Genomic DNA, 22,514 nt, shown 5'->3' with positions numbered 1-22,514 from the left:
CTTTAATCTCAACTCTGACCACATAGGATGGCGTCATATAATTCAGATTATGGGGAAACGCAATGAAGCCGGTAAGCATTTCGTGAAAATGCATAAAACTTGCATTGTTGTGTTCCGTTTCTTCAAAGCTTTCCAATGATATATTTAATAATAATAATAATTGGATTTATATAGCGCTTTTTCCAGAGGTTACAAAGCGCTGTAAATTGCATATTTAATTATTTTAATTGATTAATTTGTTTATGGGAGGCTTCCACTATAGTCTTAACAAACTTACAAATTACAAGAATAATAGCTCGACATCCCACAGACCATAGCGATATATTACGAGTTATTAGTATAGAAATCTCTATGCTACAGACAAACAGAGTAAGATATGATACGTAATATTGTTCATCATGTTCATGGGGTCGTTTGATTAGAAGTCGATCAAGCCACAGCAAGTCTTTAAAGGACAAGTCCACCCCAACAAATTCTTGATTTGAATAAAAAAAAAAGTTCAACAAGCATAACACTGAAAATATCATCAAAATCGGATATAAATTAAGAAAGTTATGACATTGTAAAGTTTCACCTCATTTCACAAAACAGTTATATGCACATCTCGGTCAGTATGCAAATGAGGGAACTGATGACATCACTCACTCACTATTTCTTTTGTATTTCATTATATGAAATATGAAATATTTTGATTTTCTCGTCATTGTCATGTGAAATGAAGTTTCATTCCTCCCTGAACACGTGGAATTCCTTTATTTTAACATTTTGTGTTTCAGACAAGGAGGTCCTTATCGTCAAATTCGTAAAAAATGAAATATTGTATAATTCAAACAATAAAAACAAAAGAAATAGTGAGTGAGTGACATCATCGACTCTCTCATTTGGATGTAACTGGCTCGTTCATATAACTATTTTGTTAAAAATAAGCGAAACTTTGAAATGTCATAACTTTCTTATTTTACATCCGATTTTGATAAAATTTTCAGCATTGTGCTTGTCTGATTTTTGTCTATTGATTCAAATCAACATTTTTCTGATGTGGACTTGACCTTAAACAAACGGTTTTATAAAAGAACAACACAATTAGCATATATCTAATCTCCCGCGTCGTTATTTCACAGACGGTTTAAGAACATTATGTAAACAGAAAATACGAAGAAAAAAAGAAATTGCCCTGGATTAATGCTCATCGATTGACCTTGGGAATGACTTATCATTTTGCTTCCTTTTCTGCTAGTTTCCTCCTAAACGACTCAAGTTCGGCGACCTGGTAATCGATATGCGAATCGCCCGTCACGTCCTTGTAGATCATCGCTGCGTAAGCTTGACAGACCTAGTAGTATAGTAGAAAGAAAAATGGTCATTCGAGCTTTAAAATAATGGTGGCAGTAGGAAAAATTACATGGAAATTTATATGTATTCTGTTTATGGACTCACTCTCGTAGGAACTCGACTGGACAGCATTTTGCTGGTAAACGCCAAGCAGGTATATAACCAATTACCTAGGAAACTTTTTACGTCTAGGTTAATTAGTGATTAAAGACGACAGATATTACTCTCGGGCCTTTTTATCAAAGTGGAGACATTGGCAGAGTTGGGATTCGAACTCACAACCTTGCGATTATGAGTCCAACTCTCTATCCACTGGACCACACGAGTGTCACGACCCATTGAAGCCCGAACCTTATAAGTGCAAATAAGTTCAGATATTTTAAATAATATTTATATTCTGTGAATACACCTCAAAGGACGACATATTTTTTTAACAGTTAGTGCTTGATAGTCAATGTCTGTACGATTGTCAGCAAGTGTACACATTTCCCCCTTTTATTCAACAATCAGTGCTGCACGATCTTGAATTTGTTGTTCATTGTGATTTTGTTTTGTTTTTAAACTAATTAAGGTTTTACCTCCGATGACTGGTAACGGAAATGAGGCTTGTCTGCCGTTGCAACTTTGAGGGTTAGTTGAGCAATATCTGCAGGTTTTTGGAGAATAGGTAAACCGATGATACCGGGGTGGTAGATGTCTGCGTTTTCGAAGCACTTTGACAATGTGAGGTCGATGTTAGTTGTATTCTTGTTTCTTTGTATTTCGGCTTGTCCTCCTAGACCCTGGGCGATCATGTTCTCGTTAATGGCCGTGTTGACCGCACCAGGTTCAATAACGCTTACACTGTAAACAAAATAAGACTGATATGAGGGCGTAACTACGGGGGGCACGCCCTCCCCCCCCCCCTCCTTGGCTGGCAAAAAACAGGGGAAAGGGAGAAAAAAGGAAGAAAGAAGAGAAACGTATTTGGGTAAGAATAAGAAATGATTGTATATTATTTTACGTTATATCATATATATTACATATAATATATTATATGGGATTCATTTTTTATCATTCCTGGTGCTCACATTGTCTTTTTAATTAGATAAATAATCCTGTTCAAGGGGATTATATGGTATATTAAAACATCCCTTTTCAAGTCAATACACCAAATATATCTCTTCGCACTTCGAGCTTTCATTATTTTCATGTAGTGACATTATGACATATGCTTTTTTCATGACTGACGTGATTGCCCCCTTTCAAGGTCTGAGTATACGACATTTTCAGTCCGTGCTTAGGTTTGCTATAGCGGATTGGTGAGATATGTCTGCTCTTCATGAATTCCTAAAAACAGTCCTTAGAATTAACCCTGTTTCTCGTCTGTATATAAAAAATGTTCAACTTGCGCTTCGCGCTCGCATTATTTGGTTAGTGAAATAGTATGGTCTAAATGAATTCCTACAAACAAGCTTTAGAATGCCCCTCTTCAGGTCTGAATATAAAAAGTTTTCAGCTCGAGCTTTACGCTCGCAATATTTGATTAGTGAGATACGTATCGTGTTCATGATTACAATACTTCAAAAAGTGCTTCATGTGCCTTGAAAAAATATATTTTTACCTAATATTGAAGAACCTTCCAATTATAGCTATCTCCTGACTAAATCCCACAATGGCTTGTTTAGTTGCACCATAAAGACCAAAGTAAGGAAAAGCTGTAAATGCCACAAAAAGAAGGACATTATATTTGTGATAAATCAATTTTCAATACGTTAACCATAAGTTCTTCCAGTGGGGAGAAGGGATATCTTAAAATCTGAACATTTTACTGTATTTATTTAATGATGCCACATACAAAGAAAAAATAAAATCGTCCTTTGTGCTTTGCTTTTTAAATATGAGATAATATACGAAGTCGGAAATGAAGATATCATCAAGGAAAAGCCTCCAATTTCGGAAATTAGTTGGAGCACTATTTATGATTCCAGGGGCAGAATCTCGAGACGATCAACCGTATCATTTATAAGTGAAAAAATATTAATGTGTATAGCTATAATATCTGTAGATTTCATTGAATAAAAAGAAGTCAACTTTGCCCCATCGGTCAAAACATCAATTTAAAACTCTGTTTTGACAGAGCATAGGCCAATTTCTGAAAACTATTGAAGTGCCTTGTTTCAGCCATTCACAGAATATATTAACGAATAAAAGAATAAAACAGTAGATTTACCGTTTACATGTTTTGCATATTTAGACCTCTGATGTCTTACCTCCCAATCCTTGAATGCTTCCCATGTTGATGATTCGACCTGACCTTTGACGCTTCATCACAGGAAGTACTTCCTGTGTCACCCGTACCATACCGAAGAAATTGATATCAAAAACTTTCTTCATGACGTCAAGACTTATCGCCTCCGTAACGTTGTATAGATTGACTCCTGCAATATTGACTAAGGACAACAAGTAAAAGTGAATAATATAATGTAATGATGATAATGGTATATAATAATGATAATAATAAGAAAAAGAATAAGGATAATAATATACTAGTAATAATGATAATGATGATAATAATAATGATAATGATAAGAAGAATAAGAAGAAGAATAAGGATAAAAATAATGATAATAATAATGCTAATAATAATGATATAATAGTAATAGTGTAATAAGGATAATAATAATAAGAAGAAGAAAAAGAAGAAGAAGAAGGATAATAATGATAATCATAATCATCATAATAATATTATAATAATAATAGTCATGCTACTACTACCAATACTACAACAACTAATACTACTACTACTACTTCTTCTTCTTCTTCTTCTTCTTCGTCTTCTTCTTCTACTACTACTACTACTACTACTACTACTACTACTACTACTACTACTACTACTACTACTACTACTACTATTAATATCATTAAAGTTGTCGCAATGTCTCTTATACCATGGATCAGACCTGCTATTAGACTTTGCAGACATAACCACGAATATATTTAGATAAATATTCTCCTTCATTATCTCTCAAATATTTTCTTCACATACTTATTATGTCTATTCGTCCATGATTCTTCATCACCGTGCCAATAGCGTCAACTATCATAGCTTCCTTGGTGATATCCATTTGTAGCGGAAACAGTGTATCGTTGAGGGCGTCTCCTACCTGCAACCTGAACTGCTCTTCTTGTTCCAATGGCTTCAAGATCGTAGCATACACTATAAAGCGTTTCTGTGGATCATGGGCTAAGAGTTGGGCCGTGGACAACCCAATGCCCGATGAACATCCGCTGATAAAAACAATCTCTGGCATCTTTCTGATCCAGCCTATATGTGCTATCGAACAACATAAACAACTACAAGTCTCGCCTGATTTCGCGATCAATAAAATGTGGAAGATGATCAAAATTCCTAAGTCTAAGTCTATTTTGTACCCTGTACTCAGGGCCCTGGGAACGATTTTTGGCTGTGGGTGATGAAGTAGGCCTAAATACAGGGGCGGATCCAGCTTTCGCCAATAAGGGGGGGGGGGGGATTCACCCATATTTTCCCTGATCGTACACTCAAAGATGGTTTCTGTTTGTTTCTTAACCGTCACTTCGTTGCTTTATTTTTATAAAACATAGTAATAGCCATATTAAATTAGTGCGAGCGAAGCGCGAGCTGATTATTTTTGGAAATTTCATGTATCTTGTCTTGAAAATCGAAAATTCTGAGCAATGTTTGCGATCCTGAAAAAAATGTGTAAGATAACTAATCGAAAAGGGACTTGGTGGGGACTGTTTGTAGTCGGCCATAAAGCAATACATATTCAATAATCAAATAAAACGAGCGCGAAGCGCGAGCTGAAAACTTTTGACATTCCAACCTAAAAAATAGAAATTCTAAGCATATTTCCTAATCATGGGCAGGATAGACATATAACTAAACAATGCGAGCGCGAAGCGTAAGAGGGGGAAAAAAAGTTTTAGACCTAAACAAACGGGTCACTCTATTCATGTTTTGTAAATCATGAAAAAATGGGTCATTTGGTTTCCTAAACCAATAATGCCAAAGAAGACTTTATTTATCATGTATAGTGACATGAAAGATTTTTTATTGTATTTTTAAAGTCTTCCCCTCACCTTACTTCATTCACTCTTCTTCATCCCCTTATATTCTCCTCTCTTTTCTCTTCCTTTTGTTTTTTTAATGCCCCCCTTTTTTTGCTCCGCCAATAGGGAGTTTAAGGCCCCCTGGATCGGCCTATGTATGGTTTCACTACAAAATGGAGGTCTTTGATAAGCCAAAGAGCCAAACACAATATGTTGGTAATTTTCCAAACATTTCTCTAAGGTGACACACCAACCAGAATTCCAAGGGGTGCTGCCTATTGAAACTTGGCCGCTTCAGCACCCCCAACACCCCGCTTCCCAGGTCAATGCCTGTACTTTGTACCTTAATGTTGAAATAACTAATATGCGGCTTATAGACGTATAATAGTAGGTTGTGCAAGTATATGCGAAGTGTTGGCAGACTGAGAATCAGTGCCTATAGTATCCACATTTGCTGATTATTTATTTACAGTAAAAAATACAGTGTAGGCCTACGTATTTGGAATCTGGATCACATGACGGTCACGCAACCAGTTGTCGCCATTTTCACGACTTTCCTCCGTCGGGTATAGGGTATACCCATCTTTAGAACATGAGATTAAAACATAATTCTTGATATGAAATGGAAAAAAATTAAACAGGCCTGTGAACCAGAATTTCTATAATAGGCCCTAGTCTAAAGACTACAAAATAAGCGAGCAACTTGCTCAAAACCCTGGCCTACGATTACCAGAAAGGATACAGTTACACCCTGCCTGATGAAGGACATACTATCTACAGTAGGTTCTGGGCTCGTTGCAGAAAGAGTTTCAATCAATCGCAACTCGATTCAAACTTGATTCAAATTCAAACTAGAAAATCAGCACTCGTAGTGCAGTCACTATACAAGCACTGTAAGTGCTAAATTAGCACATCATTTTAGTATCAGTGTAGTATCCATGGCGTATTTTCCTTCAGTCAGCCAGAAATTTATCCCACTGTGCTGCACTCGACCCAGGTGAGGTGAATGGGTACCCGGCAGGAGTAATTCCTTGCATGCACATGAGCGCCGGTGATGGTAGCTCGAGCTAAAGCCGGGTTAATAATAGCAGCGCTTTGGCAAAAAGCGCTTAAACTATAAATCCAACTATTATTTATTACTACATAATCAGCGCCTCATAAATGCTATTATTGTTAACTTTGGGGAAGAATACTCCCGATTGGAATAAAAAATCGCATTCGTATACTTACTTTCTTTTAAGTTCTGTGATTGAGTCATGAATACTAAAGAATTATGATTAGATAAGCTACTTCTTATCATATTTTATAGTGTAAACATATTTCATGTGTAGTTTTTCGACTGAATAGCTTCTTCAGAGGAAAACACAGAAAACAAAAGGTAACGGATAATAAAAGTAATGAATTGCGCAAAGGAGTCCTTACATTGCCGAATTTTAACATTATATGCGATTTTATCTGACGAATTATTCTTCAAGGTCAAGTCCACCCATTGGCGGCGGCAGCCAAAAAAAATAGGGGGGTCTACCTGAAATTTTGTGATGGACGTATGTAAAAAAACTTTGACAAGCAAAAAAAAAGGTCATCAACTTAATTTTTAGGGGGGACAAGATACATTTTAAGGGGGTCCACCAGAATTTAGGGGGGGGGGCGCAGAAAACAAGTAAAATTTTTTTGGGGGGACCGTCCCCTCCAACTCAAATTTTTTTTTTGGACCTGTCCCCCCCCCCCCCCCCCCTCTTCCGCCGCCTATAAGTCCACCCCAGAAAAATGCAGACTTGAATAAATAGAGAAATACCAACTAGCGTATTGCTGACAATTTCATCAAAATCGGATGTAAAATAAGAAAGTTATGACATTTTTAAAGTTTTGCTTATTTTTCACAATACGACTCAGTCGATGATGTCCATCATCCACTATTTCTTTTGTGTTTTATTGTTTGTATTATACAATATTTAATTTTTTTAAGATTTGACAATAAGGACCAACTCGACTGAACCATATAGTATTAAACAAAGCTAAATGCACATGTTCAGGGGGAGGGGATTAATCGTTTCACTTGACAATGAGGAAAAATTAGAATATACATACTTTATGTCATAAAATACAAAATAAATAGTGAGTGGATGACGTCATAGTCTACTCATTTGCATACCAGACAGGGTGTGCATATAACTGTTTTGTGAAATTAAGCGAAACCTTAAAATGTCATAACTTACTTATTTTACATCCGATTTTTATCAAATTTTCAGTATTATGCATGTTGGACTTTTCTCTTTTTATTCAAATCAACTTTTTGTTGGGGTGGACTTGTCCTTTAAATAGTTTCCAAATGACTCGAATCGGCGTTATATTAGATTTTTGTAATGGCAAACATGTTGTCAGCTGCTCTTTCCCTGCATGTCAAAACAACCTTTTCCTTAAATAAACTTCGCAATATTTCAAATCTTTCAAGTCATTGCCTTGCACTTATGTTTTTTTAATCTTAAAACTCACGAGGCAGACTAAAAAGAAACTTATGACAATGTGGATGGCATGCGACCATGCACTGTTGCTAAGCGGCCAGACTGAACATCTTCAACATGTTCAAGCGGTACTCGAAATTTCGGTAGAGAAACGTAGCGCTGCAAGAATGCGTTTTATTAACACCACCCTGATAGCGGCTCAAGTTTTTTTTCAGAACGAAAGGGAGGATTGGTGATGGTACCTCCCAATCAAAAAGATCCTCCCAATCCAAAAAATAAAAATGAATAAAACATAAGAATAACAAAATTTGCCAACCAAATAAAATGGCGGGCTCCTGCAACCATTGTGTATATAAACAGGATGGGGTAAAAAAAAAGGGCCTGGGCCTACACACACCAAAAAAATCCCACTTTTTCAGAATATCTTAAACTTTTAACTATGTACATAGATTTGCAGGAATGTCCCAGCACTCGTTATCTTTAACCAGGGACGCATCCCCTCTCACGTCCTGTAATAAGTAGTGAAAAGCTTCGTCACGCACGCAATTCTAATGTAAAAACGTCACAACCATGACAACGATATTTTTGCTTTATTTGTCAGTTTGTGGTACATATAACTGTCATGTTTGATTGTGGTGTATGGCTTTGTTAAATTCCCTTGCTTAACCCCTTACTCCCCCGTACCATTTGTATTTTTTTTATTTACGGCTCAATGATATCATGAAAATTTTATCTTTTCCATATTCTTATACAGTACAGGGCTGATCCAGCTTTCGCTGTGGGGGGATATTTTCATCTACATTCCCCTCGATCGGCTGCTAAAGCTGAATTTTTGTCGTCGGTTTTGAGGGGGCAGCCTTAGCAAAGACTGAACTACAACTCAGCTTTATCATGATAAATGCGAGCGCGAAGCGCGCGCTAAAATTTTTAACATATTTACCAGAAAAGGGACTGTTTTTTGTTACTGATGAAGAAGATAAAAATGCTCATTAATTTAATATTGCGATCCTCTTCATCTCTTGCATGAGCACATTATTATCTTACTCAACAGGCAATGCAAAGCGTGAGCCAATTTCTCGATTTTACACGACCTGAAAGTTAAACAGTTTTGTACTTGTCCTATGCGCAGTGAGCAAGCTCATGATGGTATAGCCCCACGTATTCATTTTGAACTCATAATATGAAATTAGATAATTCTAGAACTCGCGTCGCACTATCATCTAACGTCAGAGTGCAGGATAGTGCATTTTGGATGCATATGTGCAATTCGCTGAATATCATGTGATTTGGACCAATCAGATTACAGAACATTCTTGGGGGTTGTATAAAATCGTCTAAGAGTTCAAGCCCCCCCCCCCCGCTGAATAAATCCTAGCTAATCCGCTGGTTCTATCATGTTTACATATTTGGCTATACCGATGGCGCTCTTTAATATCCAATTTAAGATACCATTTAGGTCCAAACCTCCATCTCATCAACCGAACTATACCACTAGTTCAGTGATCCCATGCAACGAATATTTTTGTGTTCCCATCCTCCATCCGCCCTCCATCCTAATCTTCAGAACGAACAGTTAATAAAGAATGAAATTGTTAGTTTTCTTGTAATGCACTGTCAAACATTATTCGACCTTTAAAACTCGTAATAACTCGCCACATCTGAGTTTATACGCGAGTGCGTTCCGAGTTTTCAAGAGCGAGATACACGCATTGCGATCGTTTTACGAGTCAAGTGGAGGTGCCCACGAGATTAGCGCGACTTTAGATCGAGCAGCCCTAGTTACAGCGAGTTTCGTACGAGTTCATTCCGAGTGCGCTGCAAGTGCTCATTGACATGCCAGCTGAATGATAAATGACCAGTGATCTATATTTCCTCACATATAAACCACTCAAAAAGTTTGGAAATCTGAGTTTGGCCATTAATTTCTCCCAACTCCAAATGTTACACAATGCATATTTGACAGCATTTAAAAGATCATTTAATTCTCTTTACAATGATACCATGCTTGTTATGATCATGCCATCATGAAAAGAGCAAGATTCAAAAGTGTTGGATGAATTCTAAATTAAAAAGCTTCAAAACGAGCAAAAAGTTTGGAAATATGAGTTTGGCCATTAATTTCTCCCAACTCCAAATTTTACACAATCAAGGGCGCCGGAAGCGGGGAGGCAGGGGGGCACTTGCCCCCCCAAAGAAAATTTGGGGGGGCAAAACGAGATTTTGCCCCCCCCCAATGTGCCCCCCTAAAAGTAGAAAAATGATATTATTTAAGGACAAAAGTAAACGATGAAGGCACTTTTCTGCCTAAGAATTGTCATTTCCTTTGTCAAAAATGAAAAATTTTTGCCCCTGACGGGGCAATTACACATCTTTGTAAGCCTTGGGTCTTTTGACGAACATGTCCCTCTGTGAAACATACCTTTGATAAGCCCCTTTTCCATCTTATTACAGTGTGATAACGTTTAACCTTTTAAACCCCCATTCCACAGAGAACAAGACCGCTGGAAGACCTTTGAAAGACCATGAATTTTGGTTGATCTTTCAGAGGTCTCTCAATGAACCTACAATGGTCTTTGAGGTCTTACACGAGTCCTGACCAATCTTTCAGTGGTCTTCGTGGTCTTCATGGGCTCCAAAACTTTTTGAAACGGTTCAAAACAGTCTTACAACGGTCTTACAGGAAAATTGTCTTTCAGTGGTCTTTCAGCAGTCTGTCAGCGGCCTTTCGATGAACTTTCCAAGGTCTTCATAGTCTTTCATTGATCTTTCGGCAGTCTCTCAAGATTTTTGCGGAGATCACTGTAAGACTCATGAGAGATTATTGAGAGATCATTGAAAGACGATTGAAAGACCAGGCAAAGTCCATGGAAAGAATTCTGAATGATCACTTATTGCATAAAAGATCACATAAAGACCATTGAAAGATCTCGAGAGGACTAGTCTAAGACCAGTACGACAAGAAATATCCATTAGTCTTTCAAAGTTCTTTGAGGGGTCTTTCTGAGCCATTCCGCAGAGATGACAAATTTCATTGATCTTGAAAACCGCTGTAAGACCTATCCAATTTTAAGTCTTTCAGTGGTCTTTCAATGGTCTCCGTTCTGTGGAATGGGGGCCTATTAATGAATACATTTCAGACTTAAAAAATTGCATGCTGGCTGTGTCGGCTAACAAATGCGCGGTCGCCCAGAAACGCTCAGACCGGGGTGGTGTTTCATCAATATTTTCGTCCGACAAGTTGTAAGATCTGACAACTTTCCTGTATTCTGATTTGTTGAGAAGCATTGTTACCATAGTAACTGTCGGATAAAACAGGACTTGTCGGATAAAACGTCCTACAAGTCCTTTCATGAAACGCTCCCCGGACCCGATATCACCAACGTGCGTGAACGCTAGTTACTCGAGCAACATATGGAATCTGAAAATAGCTGTAAAACCGAAAAGTTTAAAGAGTTATAGAGGATTGAGTAGTTGCTTATTGGATAAATGAGAAGATGCTAGCTTGAGTCGGCGAATGGAGTGCAGAGCAGGAGTACTCATCTATCAACTAATCAAGCCTCTTCTTCAACCTTTTCTGGTGTAATGTCTTTATCAGGACTACGCTCGTTTGAACAAAAAATTACTCGACTATCAACTGTCTACTTCCTCCTATCAATTTCACTTCTTCCTCTATCCACTTTTTTTTCGAAAACTCCACATGGTGTACCGTCAACCACATCCGCAGTTGGAATGTAATTGTTTTCTTCTAAATAATGTTACATAATGTACATTATGAACTGCCGTAGTTTGTTAGTTCATGATTATTTACAAATAAATATTTCCTGGAATTTGATATTCATCATTTCCTAGTTATGGTCACATTTCCCCCAGAAAATATGTAAAGAAAAAAGAAGATTTTGAAGGGGTCATCCAAAAGTGCTTCCCAGCCATACAAAACATGCCAAAGGAAACACATAAATCGAGTAATGTTTTAAATTTTCAGGAAAGTTTTAAATTGTTAGACAATAATTAAGCAGGTCATATTTCTTCTTCCTCCAGTTACAAAATATGAAACGTTTTGCCTATGCATGGATAATCAGGGACTCTCTACAATGCTGAGGTCAGAAATGATTTAAATAGAATGGGGATTTAAGCGCTTATCGTCGTCTCCCACGTCAGAACAGTATGACATTTTAAATTTAAAAAGACATTAATTAGAATGTATTTTGTTTCTGTTGTTACGCTTCTTCTGCTTAATACACTCCTTGAAACTTATGATAATTGTGCTCTCTCGCGTCGTCCGTGTATGTAAATGTACATAAATAAATATTTCTGAAAGGATATTGCATGAAATATGTAATTTCTGGTATTTTGAGTCAATATAAGCGTATTACGTAATTTAATTGATCAGACACGAAAACCACATTCCGAATTAAGCGATCGTTTTGGGCGTAGACTTCATAGGTTCTCATAAACTCTGAGTATAGTCTTTCGAAGTGATTTCTATGTTTAATTCTCAAGAAATTTATTTTTGAATTCTCTTAGAAACGTAACTTTAAAACTCCATTTTTACACAAAGTCCTTAACGTGGGGGGGGGGGGTCCCACGCCCTCTCACGCTGTCAAAAATATTGTGCCCCCTTCGGGATTTTGCCCCCCCAAAACTGAAAGCGTTCCGGCGCGCCTGTCTTGGACCCTATAGTATATACCCATTATCACTTCATCATCACTCCATATCTATTTTCCTTTTTGATTAGACATCTTGAAGACACACTACAACAATTCGGCTTCGTTTTTTATTCGGTGAGTCATTTTCATTTTTTTGATTAAAATTGAATATAAATAGAACATAAAGATACAAATTATTTGTCGTCAAATCATTTTCAATCAATAGAATGTGGTTGAGGATGTAGTATAATGAGCGAAATTGAGATAAATGAGTAGAGATTGGCGAGTCCATAGACTTTGGTCCCACGCGCTTCAATTTATGTTTTACTTGTGAGAATTACATCGTGCCAACGCAGCGACAGCCCTAGACAGCTGGCAGCCGTCTGTTTCGAGGAGTTCTTTAACATTTTTTAATTTCTCGTCGACAGACGGCTCGCTAGCGTGTCCCCGCCATTAGGGGAGGTGTCCCCGCCATTAGGGGAGGTACAACGCAAAATCCCCCGGCGGGGCTCATCGAATATTTTCTTAAATGAATAACAATATATAGCTATGTGCGAATACGGGGCATCCCGAGCACTGGTTTTGGTGGCACGGTTTTCGCAAGGGTTTTGCTGCGAGTGGCATCGCCTCTGTCTGGGCGGCTCATTGAAAATGGGGTTTAATGCGCATGCGCACATAGTAGGTGCAATCTCGTGCCTTTTAACAGACAGCTGAAGATGTGCTCTTTCTCTACATATAAGTTTCAATGTGGATACTCGCCTGTAAATTGTGGATATCGGAGCTTGAAAGTTCATCAAATTTTTGGACGCGTAAATGTTCGAAAATTTTTTATGGTAAGTAAAACAAGAATCCGATTAGGTATACAATTTGACTGGAAATATATTTGAATTATCAAAAAATCCAAACTTACGCGATTCTGACGTTGCGCAGTCCAGATATAAGAGATGCCAGCTACCCTTGTCACAGCCGGTCTCTCGGCAGTCGAGCTGCCCGATGCGCCTGCGGTTGGCAGGGCGATGCTACCCTTGTCACAGCCGGTCTCTCGGCAGTCAAGCTGCCCGATGCGCCTGCGGTTGGCAGGGTGATGGGAGCGGTCGATAGTGAGTCGTTCATGCTGGATTGAACTAGATCGTAAATTGCTTACTTGATGATTATGTTGTGCCTTTTTTGGGAAATCTCTGTCATTATACCGTAGATAATTATTCTGATATTGATTTTAATACATACATTTGTCACAGAAAGATTTTATCATCCCAAGGTTATGTGACTCAAGTCAAGAGTCTAGGTGGTTGATTATCATTTCATTTGGAAACTGGATTTGCTTTTGACAGTGGAATATCAATGTTGACTTTTCTAAAATTAAATTCATGGGTGGAAATACAGGGGAGACACGTCCCCCTACCCAAAATAATAGGGGGACATGTAACAATAATACATTTTTTTTTCTTTCTTTTTTTCTTTTTTGGTCAAACTTTTTGGGGTTAAAATGACCTTACAACAGTTTGGGGATAGGCCTAAACTTTTTTTTTTTAACTTGTCAGAGTTGCCAGCATCCATAGGCGGCGAAAGCTGGGGGAAGTGTACCCCCCGCCCTGAATTTGAGGTGGGGGACGATTCCCCCCCCACCTCAATTTTTTTTTTTTGATAACCTTTTTTTTTTCTTTTCTTTTTTTTTTTTTTGCTTGTCAAATTTAGTTTTCTGCGTCCCCCTATAATTTTTGGTTGATAACCTTTGGTGTATTTTTTTCATTATCAAAATAATTTGGTGGTCCCCCCTAAAATTGTTGGCTTTCGCCGCCGATGCCAGCGTCCCCCTACCTTTGGGGCCAATTTCCGCCCATGATTAAAATGCAAAAAATTTATTGTTTAATTTTTCACTCTCAGAGGAAATATTTCACTTCCACATGGCTCTATTGTCTATTTTTTTTTCTATGTTATTCATTTTTTTTCTATTTTATTATAATTATTTTTTTTTTCAAGAAGGGTGCAGGGGGGGGGGGGGGAGGTTGTGTTCATAAGTTGAAATGGGGATGGGATTTGTATAAGTTTTTGTGTCACTTTTGTTCTCTTGTTTTGAGTGTTGGAGCTTTGATGCCTGTTTTTGTTGCTGTTCAGAGCTTATGTGCAGTGATTTCACGCTAGAATATGAACTTATTTTTCATTAAAAAAGGAGTGCTCGAACATGGCCTTTGTTGTAATCATACATATCTAAGAAATACATATCTAAGAAATGCATATATTAAAGCTTAATTTTTATGTTTCCTTCTTGATACTTGAATTACATGCAATGCTACGTCTTTACACCCTCAGACTCTGCTGCTCATCCTTCCTAAAAAAAATTGTAATCAAATGCCCACGGTCTCCAAAATGAAAGCTACATTATCCATCTATAAACAAATTGTTGAAACAATAAAATACATAAAGAATTGGTGAAACAATCAAATACATCAGAAAAGCACACTTGTATTTTTATACCATACAAAGTACATGTACAAAAGGAATGATATTTTTCATTTTAAAAAAAAACGACCCCATACATACATGCACACAATACTAAAGTTGAAAAAGAGCTAATTGTAATTTATATCAGAAAAACAAAGAAATACATTAGAAATTACAAAAACAATACTTTAAACAAATTCATTTAGGAAATTATCTACATGATGCTGTTTTGATGCCAACTAAATTATATACAAATTATCTCTCATTATCACCTTTATTTGGCAAAAAAAAGAGGCGCGTAATTGTAATTTGCATAATCAATTAGAATTAAAAGAAATTATTTTACACATAATTAGAAGAAAAATTACCAAGTGAAATGATTACACATCAATTGAGTTTTCTTTCACCTTTCTATTGATACCTAAATTACTTCAAAGGGCTCAAAAACAAAGAAGTTAGAGCCCGTTGAAGACTTGGGTTCAAAATGGTCACAAAATGGTCACAAAAATCGGTTATGCACTCCATTGACTTTACATTAAGACAATGACCACAAATTTGGATAAATATGCGCGACTTAAACTGGAATAACTTTATAATTTCTTGATGAAAATTTGAGTTCTTGGTATCAATTGAAAGGTCTTTTTAAGGGCTTTCAAATGATACCAAATTCATTGAGATTTGAGGATTTTCATTTTTTTTGTCACATACCTACAATATATAAAAAGAAGCTTACCAAAATGCAGCTTGTTATTTCCTCTAGGCTTTGATTGGCATTTAAGTGGTGAAAATTCAATTGAAAAGGAACAAAAACAGTGACTTTCCTCGGCTGTCGTGTAGCTCCCAATTCACTCGTTCCTCCGAAGTCGATAATGTACACAAACATATGAGGTGGGATGAACTTCCGGGTCAACTGCTTATCGAAACCGTTAGCCAATCAGATCATCTCTTTTACGTCAGGCTTATGAATATTAATTTTCTTTTCCTTTTCAACGTTTGCTCGCCCTGGCACTGTATACGTGGTATATGTGTGACGTAAAGGTCATGGGGCGGAGTCTAACTTTCGCCGGCCACTTTTCATGAATAATTCATTACCAAGATGGCTGCCCACTCTCCGAGTCGCAAGTGTCAACTTTTAGAGACAATCCTCTGAATGCCAGTTTCAAAGCGGGAATTTAGGGTAAGAAACTGTCATCACTTAAACATTATCACCTAAAGGTGCATATAAATGCACTGTTGTGTAAAATATCACGGTATTGAGGAGAAAAACAAGAAATTAGCCGTGGCCATTGAGCCCCCGTACAAACGACGGTTTAACTTCGGTCTATGTATTTGGTGAGTGAAGCCAACGAAGTTCAGCTGAACAACCAACATAACAGAGACCGAAGCTTTTGGTCTACGACAGCCCCATCGACTTTTCTCGTTATTCTTTATGTAGTGAATCTACATGTAGATAATTAAAGTACAGAAAGGAGATTTTGGCTTATTAACCCTAAAAGGAGGGGGGGGCATGATGCTTTGTATGGGTGCTCACATTTAATTTCAGGTCATCTCGCCTGGCAAGACGACAAAAAAAAATTGATGTAATTTTAACTTCTCTGGGGTATTATCTAGGCCTGTCCCACTCACACATTGTACGAGGTTAGTATGTACTAACCTCGTACAATAGACCGTGTTTCACCCTGGATTTCGAAGTAGTCGGCAAACATCGCTTCATTGCTGAAGTAATATTTGCCGAAGCTCCTTCTCGCTACGCACCGGGGCTCTTGCCGGTAAGTAGCAAGAGTTTGTTGAATATAAAAATAATAATAAAATAATAATCCGATAAAAAAAGCACATTTTGCTTACCTCGGCCTCGAAAGTGACTTCGCTTGTCTCTTCCACGGAAATACAAGGAAGCCCGTTGGTGGCGCTAATAATTTCACAACCTTGATTCAGCTCCTCGGTAATTTTATAACTGTATCTAAATTCTTTGAATGCGCAATCCTCATGATTAATTTACTAATTATGGGCACCAATTAATGAAATGCCTTCAAAAAACATAATTAATGATTATTATTGGTGATGATAACACTCATTTGCATTAATTTAAAAAGATGACTGATAAAAAAAAATGAAAATATACGTGCCTGGAAAGAAACCAGCAGTACAAGCTTTGACGAATAGGCGTAAATATTCATATCTGAATGACACGCGCCTTAAAACCCAAGCGAACAACAACAACGAACGTCAATAATACGTATACGGCCGTATACCAAAGTCTATACAATGAAAAGATTGGACACTTCACGGACTTTGCGTAATGCCTTGCGTCGATATGCGTGTAAAATAGTGTAGGTGCCTATTCTTTCCCTTGTCGTGTCTTTGATATGAATATAAATCGCGCGCCCTCTTCAGGAGAAAATTGATATCAACGCTGACTGATTTCTATCTCCGTAAAATCTTCACTAAAGATCAAGAAAATATACATATTTTTAGAAAGAAACTTCAAGGAGAAGTCACGGAAGGATCTAAATGATTCGGTAAGTGTCATAGCAGGATGTGGAATATTTATTTATACATAATATTTTATGTGGGCAAAAGCCCACTGTATTTTCGAAGTGTAGTGGTGTGTCGCGTGCGTATGACTGATAATCCTTCACTCGCGAGACGATATGAACCCATGGGTGGGCCTGTCCCACTCACACAACATGCCAGGTTAGTAATACTAACCTCGCACAACACATGTGATTTCATAGTGGACTTTGACGTTTTCATTCATCACACGAATGTGAGGGAATGAAACACGCCAAAGTCCTTTCAATATTTCTCCACTATGACTCTTGCAATTTAACATTCATATTTTAACTTCATTCTAAAAAGGAATTATTTATAAAACTGTTTTTATCGCTTACCTCCAAATGTCAACCGTTCAATCCGTCCTTAGTTATCCTTGATACTGCGGTGGAAAGTATGCAAACAACAATCGAAAAGCAATTTTTCCTATCGAACATTCTCGATTCAAGTCGTCAGCGCATAATAGGAAATTGTACCAAAAATCAACAGGTTGCATCTTATGTATATACTTATTGGTAAAGTACGCCATCTTTTGACAAGATGATGATGAAAGTGGATTGAACGAGCAAGAAAATAATGCTGATCGCCTAGAATGCAGCTAGCTTGCAAAACCGTAAACAAAGGTACGGTATACCGTAAACAAACGGTAGGCACTTAAGAACCAAGTTTGAAAGGACACTCGTAAAATTACGTCACTCTCGCGATGAATATTCATTAGATCGTGGTCGTGCGTGTTCAATACAAACTCTGCATGCATGCACTCAGTGTGTATTGAACACGCACGACCACGATCTAATGAATATTCATCGGCGAGAGTGACATAATTTTACGAGTATCCTTTCAAACTTGGTTCTTAAGTGCCTACCGGCTTGTGAATAATATCGCGCGCCCTCTTTAGGCAAAAATTGATATCCACGCTGATCCAGAGGCATTTACGTGAAGATCACGAAAAAATGCTTTTATTTTATTTAAAAAACAGCAAAGAGAAGTCAACAAACTATCCATATGGTTTGGTAAGTGTCATAGCACAATTAGAATCCGTAGCTATGATGTAAAGTCATAGTTAATTTGAGCTAAAAAGGTGTGAAATATTCGCGGTGCATATGAATACTTCACACACGAGACGATTTGAAACCATGGGTGGGCCTGTCCAAACAATGTATATTTTGAAATATGTTTTCCCTTATTTTTCTCCCATTTTTCTCATTTTTTCTCCACCCTTTATCCAATTTTGTCTCACCTGCATAGCAGAGAGAGTGAGACTAGGCGCCGCTTTTCCGACGGCGGCAGCGGCGTCAACATCAAATCTTAACCTAAGGTTAAAGGAAACCAAAACCCAAGAAGAGAAGCAATCTTATTGGAAAGAGTAAAATGAGAGGAACAATTTAAAAAAAGTTTCATCAAATCCGGTTATGAAATAAGCAAGTTATGGACGTTTAAAAAGTCTTATTGTACTTTCTATGGGGATCCTCAAATTGGCAAACGTGCTTCAAAATGGCTGATTTTGTGGACAATTTTCCATTTGTTTTGTACACATTTTTTCAGATTTCCCCCTTTATTGTACATATTTTACACTATCACCTCCTGACCTTGACATATATAGTGTGGATTATATTTTCCCATGACATATGTTGTGCTCAGAAGGAGGCAATATGCAATTTGAAAGATAATGAGGAAAATCTGAAAATTTGTGTACAAAACAAATGGAGAGTTGTCCACAAAATCAGCCATTTTGAAGCACATTTGCCAATTGGAGGATCCACATAGAAAGTACAACAAGACTTTTTAATCGTCCATAACTTTCTTATTTCATAACCGATTTTGATGAAACTTTTTTACTCTTTCCAATAAGATTGCTTCTCTTCCTGGGTTTTGGTTTCCTTTAAGTTTTTGAAATGACATCATAACTTAGAAAGTACCGGTACCGGTATATGGACCTAGTTCATGAAACTTGGCCATAAGGTTAATCAAGTATTACTGAACATCCCATTAGAGTTTCATGTTACATGACCAAGGTCAAAGGTCATTTAGGGTCAATGAACTTACATGTAGCCCATGTTGGAGGCAGTCAGACCTCAGGTCCCTATGCTAATAAGTAAAAAGGCCAGATTCATCCAAATCATCTTGTGGCTGAATCCTCCTCCTTCTTGCAAAATCTCGTGATTCGTGAGATTTTCTTTCTCTAAGAATTTACCTGTTTTAACCTCAAGTTAAATGAAATATTATTGCACCATCAGATAGAGTAAAAGTTACTCTTTCATATTGGTCATTTATTTTGTATACAATATTTTGTTAAATAAGTAAATTTCTGGCCTGAAAGTGTGCCTCAAAACTGAATTGTCTTCCTCTGTTTTCTTTTGCAAATTGTGCAAAACTTTTTATTTTGAGCCTCAATTATATCTATATCACCATAAAGCTGAACTTATGTACTTTCTCACAATGCCACTCTTGATATGCGGCACCTTTTAATCGGAACAAGATCACACTTTTCCCACCAAGGTACAAGACGAGATTTCTGAAATTTTGTACTTGCATGAAATCCAGAGTCCTGATTGGCTGGATAAGGTTCACAGAACAACAGGCGCGGGGTATTTGAGGAGATTACCACATAGGAAGTGTGACCTTCCCACGAACTCAGGCACTGGAACCGTTGGAATTTGCCACTGGGTGGTCTCTTTGACCAATCAGAGTGCAGTATTCTTGTTTTCAAACTGCTTTATGTACTTGGTAAATGAAAAGTGTGATCTTGACCCGTTTAAACCAATTCTTATTTTGAAACCTATATCATTTCAAAGCATACATATTCAGCTTTATCATGATATAAAAATCATTTGGGCTCAAACATAAATAAAGTGTGAAAATAGCAGCTTTTGTCAGGTGAAAATATTTATTTTGTAGCATATTTTAGATCAAAATTTTAACCTATATTACAAAATCTTTTGAATAAATCCAAACACATGACCTGAAAGAATGATTCTTCTTCTTTACGATGGTACCAAATTCATGAAATTCGATACACAATTAGAGCAGCAATGACCGAATGAAAAGAGGTGTTTTGGTCCGCATCAAGCTCATTAAATATGCAAAACAACTCAAGTCATGAATATCACTTGGATGAAAGAAGCCACTTTCTTGGGACCTGCAGTCTGACTGGGGGAATTAACATCAAAATCTTAACCTGGGGTTTTTTTTGAAATGTCATCATAACTTAAAAAATATATGGACCTAGTTCATTAAACTTGGACATAAGGTTAATAAAGTATCACTAAACATCCTGCATGAGTTTCACATCACATGACCATTGATCAAGGTCAAAGGTCATTTAGGGTCAATGAACTTTGGCCGAATTGGGGGTATCTGTTGAATTACCATCGTAACTTTGAAAGTATGTTGGTCTAGTTCATAAACTTTGGACATAAGAGTAATCAAGTATCACTGAACATCCTGTGCGCATTTGAGGTCACATGACCAGGGTCAAAGGTCAATGAACTTTGGCCATTATGGGGGTATCTGTCGAATTACCATCATAACTTTTCAAGTTTATTGATCTGTCTTTTGAAACTTGGACATAAGAGTAATCAAGTATCACTGAATATCCTGTGCAAGTTTCAGGTCACATGATCAAGGTCAAAGGTCATGTGAGATCAATGAACTTTGGCCGCATTGGGGGTATTTGTTGAATTACCATCCTATCTCTGTAAGTGTATTGGTCTAATTCATAAAACGTGGAAATAAGAATAACCAAGTATCGTTGAACATCATGTGTGAGTTATAGTAGTTTTCAAAGTCAGCACTGCTACTATGTTGAATCGCGTGATGCAGGTGAGACGGCCAGAGGCATTCCACTTGATTTAAATTCAAACTTGAAATATCGAAATGGGTAACCTCTCTGACCCCCCATGCTTTATAATTAGGTAAAGGTTATGAAAGCAAATTTGAAAATCAAAAGAATTTATGTATGGTAAAGAAAACATGTGTTTATAACATTCAGAAAAAAAAGATAGAAACATGCTAAATTATTGATTTATTTGTATTGTATAATTTTATATCTTTTTCTTTGTGTCAGTCTTGGGAACGTTGGAGAAATGTTATGAATGTTTTTCTAAATAGGAATCAGTGCAAGTTGAAATAATGAATAATAGGCAATCCATGAAGTGGTCTACTGCCCTCTCATGTTAATATCATGCATTCTCACATTGAGTCTAATCCTCTTTTGTCCCAGTGTACACTGGCATCTTTATTCTTGGTTCAAGAAAATTCTATTGACTTGAATTTTAATTGAATCTTTATTCCTCTTTATTAAACTGAAATCTATTGCTTACTGGCATATCAAAAAACAGGGAATTATTTCCTTGTATCCTATCACAATTCGCTCCACATTTTTTCAAGACTGGGCAAAGAAAATTGTGTAGCAGATATTTAATAGGAATGTATAGAACAGAGGTTCTCAGACTACGGCCCGCGGGCCGGATCCGGCCCTTGGAACTTCTCGATCCGGCCCGCGAGACTCTGCTGGGTTTTTTAAAATAATTTTTAAGTCACAATATGAAACATAGCTCAATATGATTACATTGTGTATCCATGTTAGACCTAACCGTAATAAAAGCAATGACAGTCAAAACATGAAACTGTTATAAATTTGTTGGATTAAATGCTCCCAAAATAAGTGCGAGATTGCACAAGAGACCATCTAGGAACCCGACCGCAAGGGTCTTTGCACTTCCCGCACATTTTTTTTTCTAAGTTTCCACTTCACCCTGGCCCTTTCAGGTTTACTTGGAGTCTAATCTGGCCCTTCAAAGAAAAAGTTTGAGAACCCCTGGTATAGAACTTAATAGTTGCAAGTCACAAATAAAAAAAAAATTATATATTCATAACTCTTTTCATTCCTTGATGGATCTGTGACATATGATGTATGCAGCCAGCTCCCCCATGTAAGAATTCCATTTACCAATGGACATAATGAAAATATGTTTCTTTATACAAGGAAGGGTTACATGAAATG

General features: G+C 37.2%; 2 protein-coding genes across 2 annotated transcripts in view; one reads left to right on the top strand and one right to left on the bottom strand.

The window, feature by feature from the left end:
- Positions 1-996: 996 nt before the first annotated feature.
- LOC121425458 (retinol dehydrogenase 8-like) lies at positions 997-4,774 on the bottom strand. Its single transcript, XM_041621518.1, has 5 exons — positions 4,361-4,774; positions 3,585-3,764; positions 2,936-3,029; positions 1,911-2,175; positions 997-1,333 (listed from the first exon to the last, which is right to left on the bottom strand). Exons 1-5 carry the CDS (start codon positions 4,623-4,625, stop codon positions 1,214-1,216), a joined length of 924 nt encoding a protein of 307 aa, XP_041477452.1. The 5' UTR covers positions 4,626-4,774; the 3' UTR covers positions 997-1,213.
- A 7,811-nt stretch (positions 4,775-12,585) lies between these two features.
- LOC121425530 (peroxisome proliferator-activated receptor alpha-like) overlaps positions 12,586-22,514 on the top strand; it is a 60,101-nt gene continuing 50,172 nt past the window's right edge. Inside the window, exon 1 of the mRNA XM_041621608.1 lies at positions 12,586-12,649. The gene's annotated coding sequence lies outside the window, so the exon portion shown is untranslated. The remainder of the gene's footprint in view (positions 12,650-22,514) is intronic.

The sequence above is a fragment of the Lytechinus variegatus genome, chromosome 12 (assembly GCF_018143015.1).
Source record: "Lytechinus variegatus isolate NC3 chromosome 12, Lvar_3.0, whole genome shotgun sequence".
Lineage (NCBI taxonomy): Eukaryota > Metazoa > Echinodermata > Echinoidea > Temnopleuroida > Toxopneustidae > Lytechinus > Lytechinus variegatus.
Note: the sequence above shows the minus strand (reverse complement) of the source record. Positions and strands in the feature narration are given on the sequence as shown.

Excerpts from the sequence above, each read along its gene's own strand:
- LOC121425458 (XM_041621518.1), bottom strand. The coding sequence starts at position 4,625 with ATGCCAGAGATTGTTTTTATCAGCGGATGTTCATCGGGCATTGGGTTG. Across the intron at positions 2,176-2,935 it reads GGAAGGTTCTTCAATATTAG|TGTAAGCGTTATTGAACCTG; the intron begins GTAAAAATATAT and ends TTTTGTTTACAG. Across the intron at positions 1,334-1,910 it reads TCCGTTACCAGTCATCGGAG|GTCTGTCAAGCTTACGCAGC; the intron begins GTAAAACCTTAA and ends CTATACTACTAG.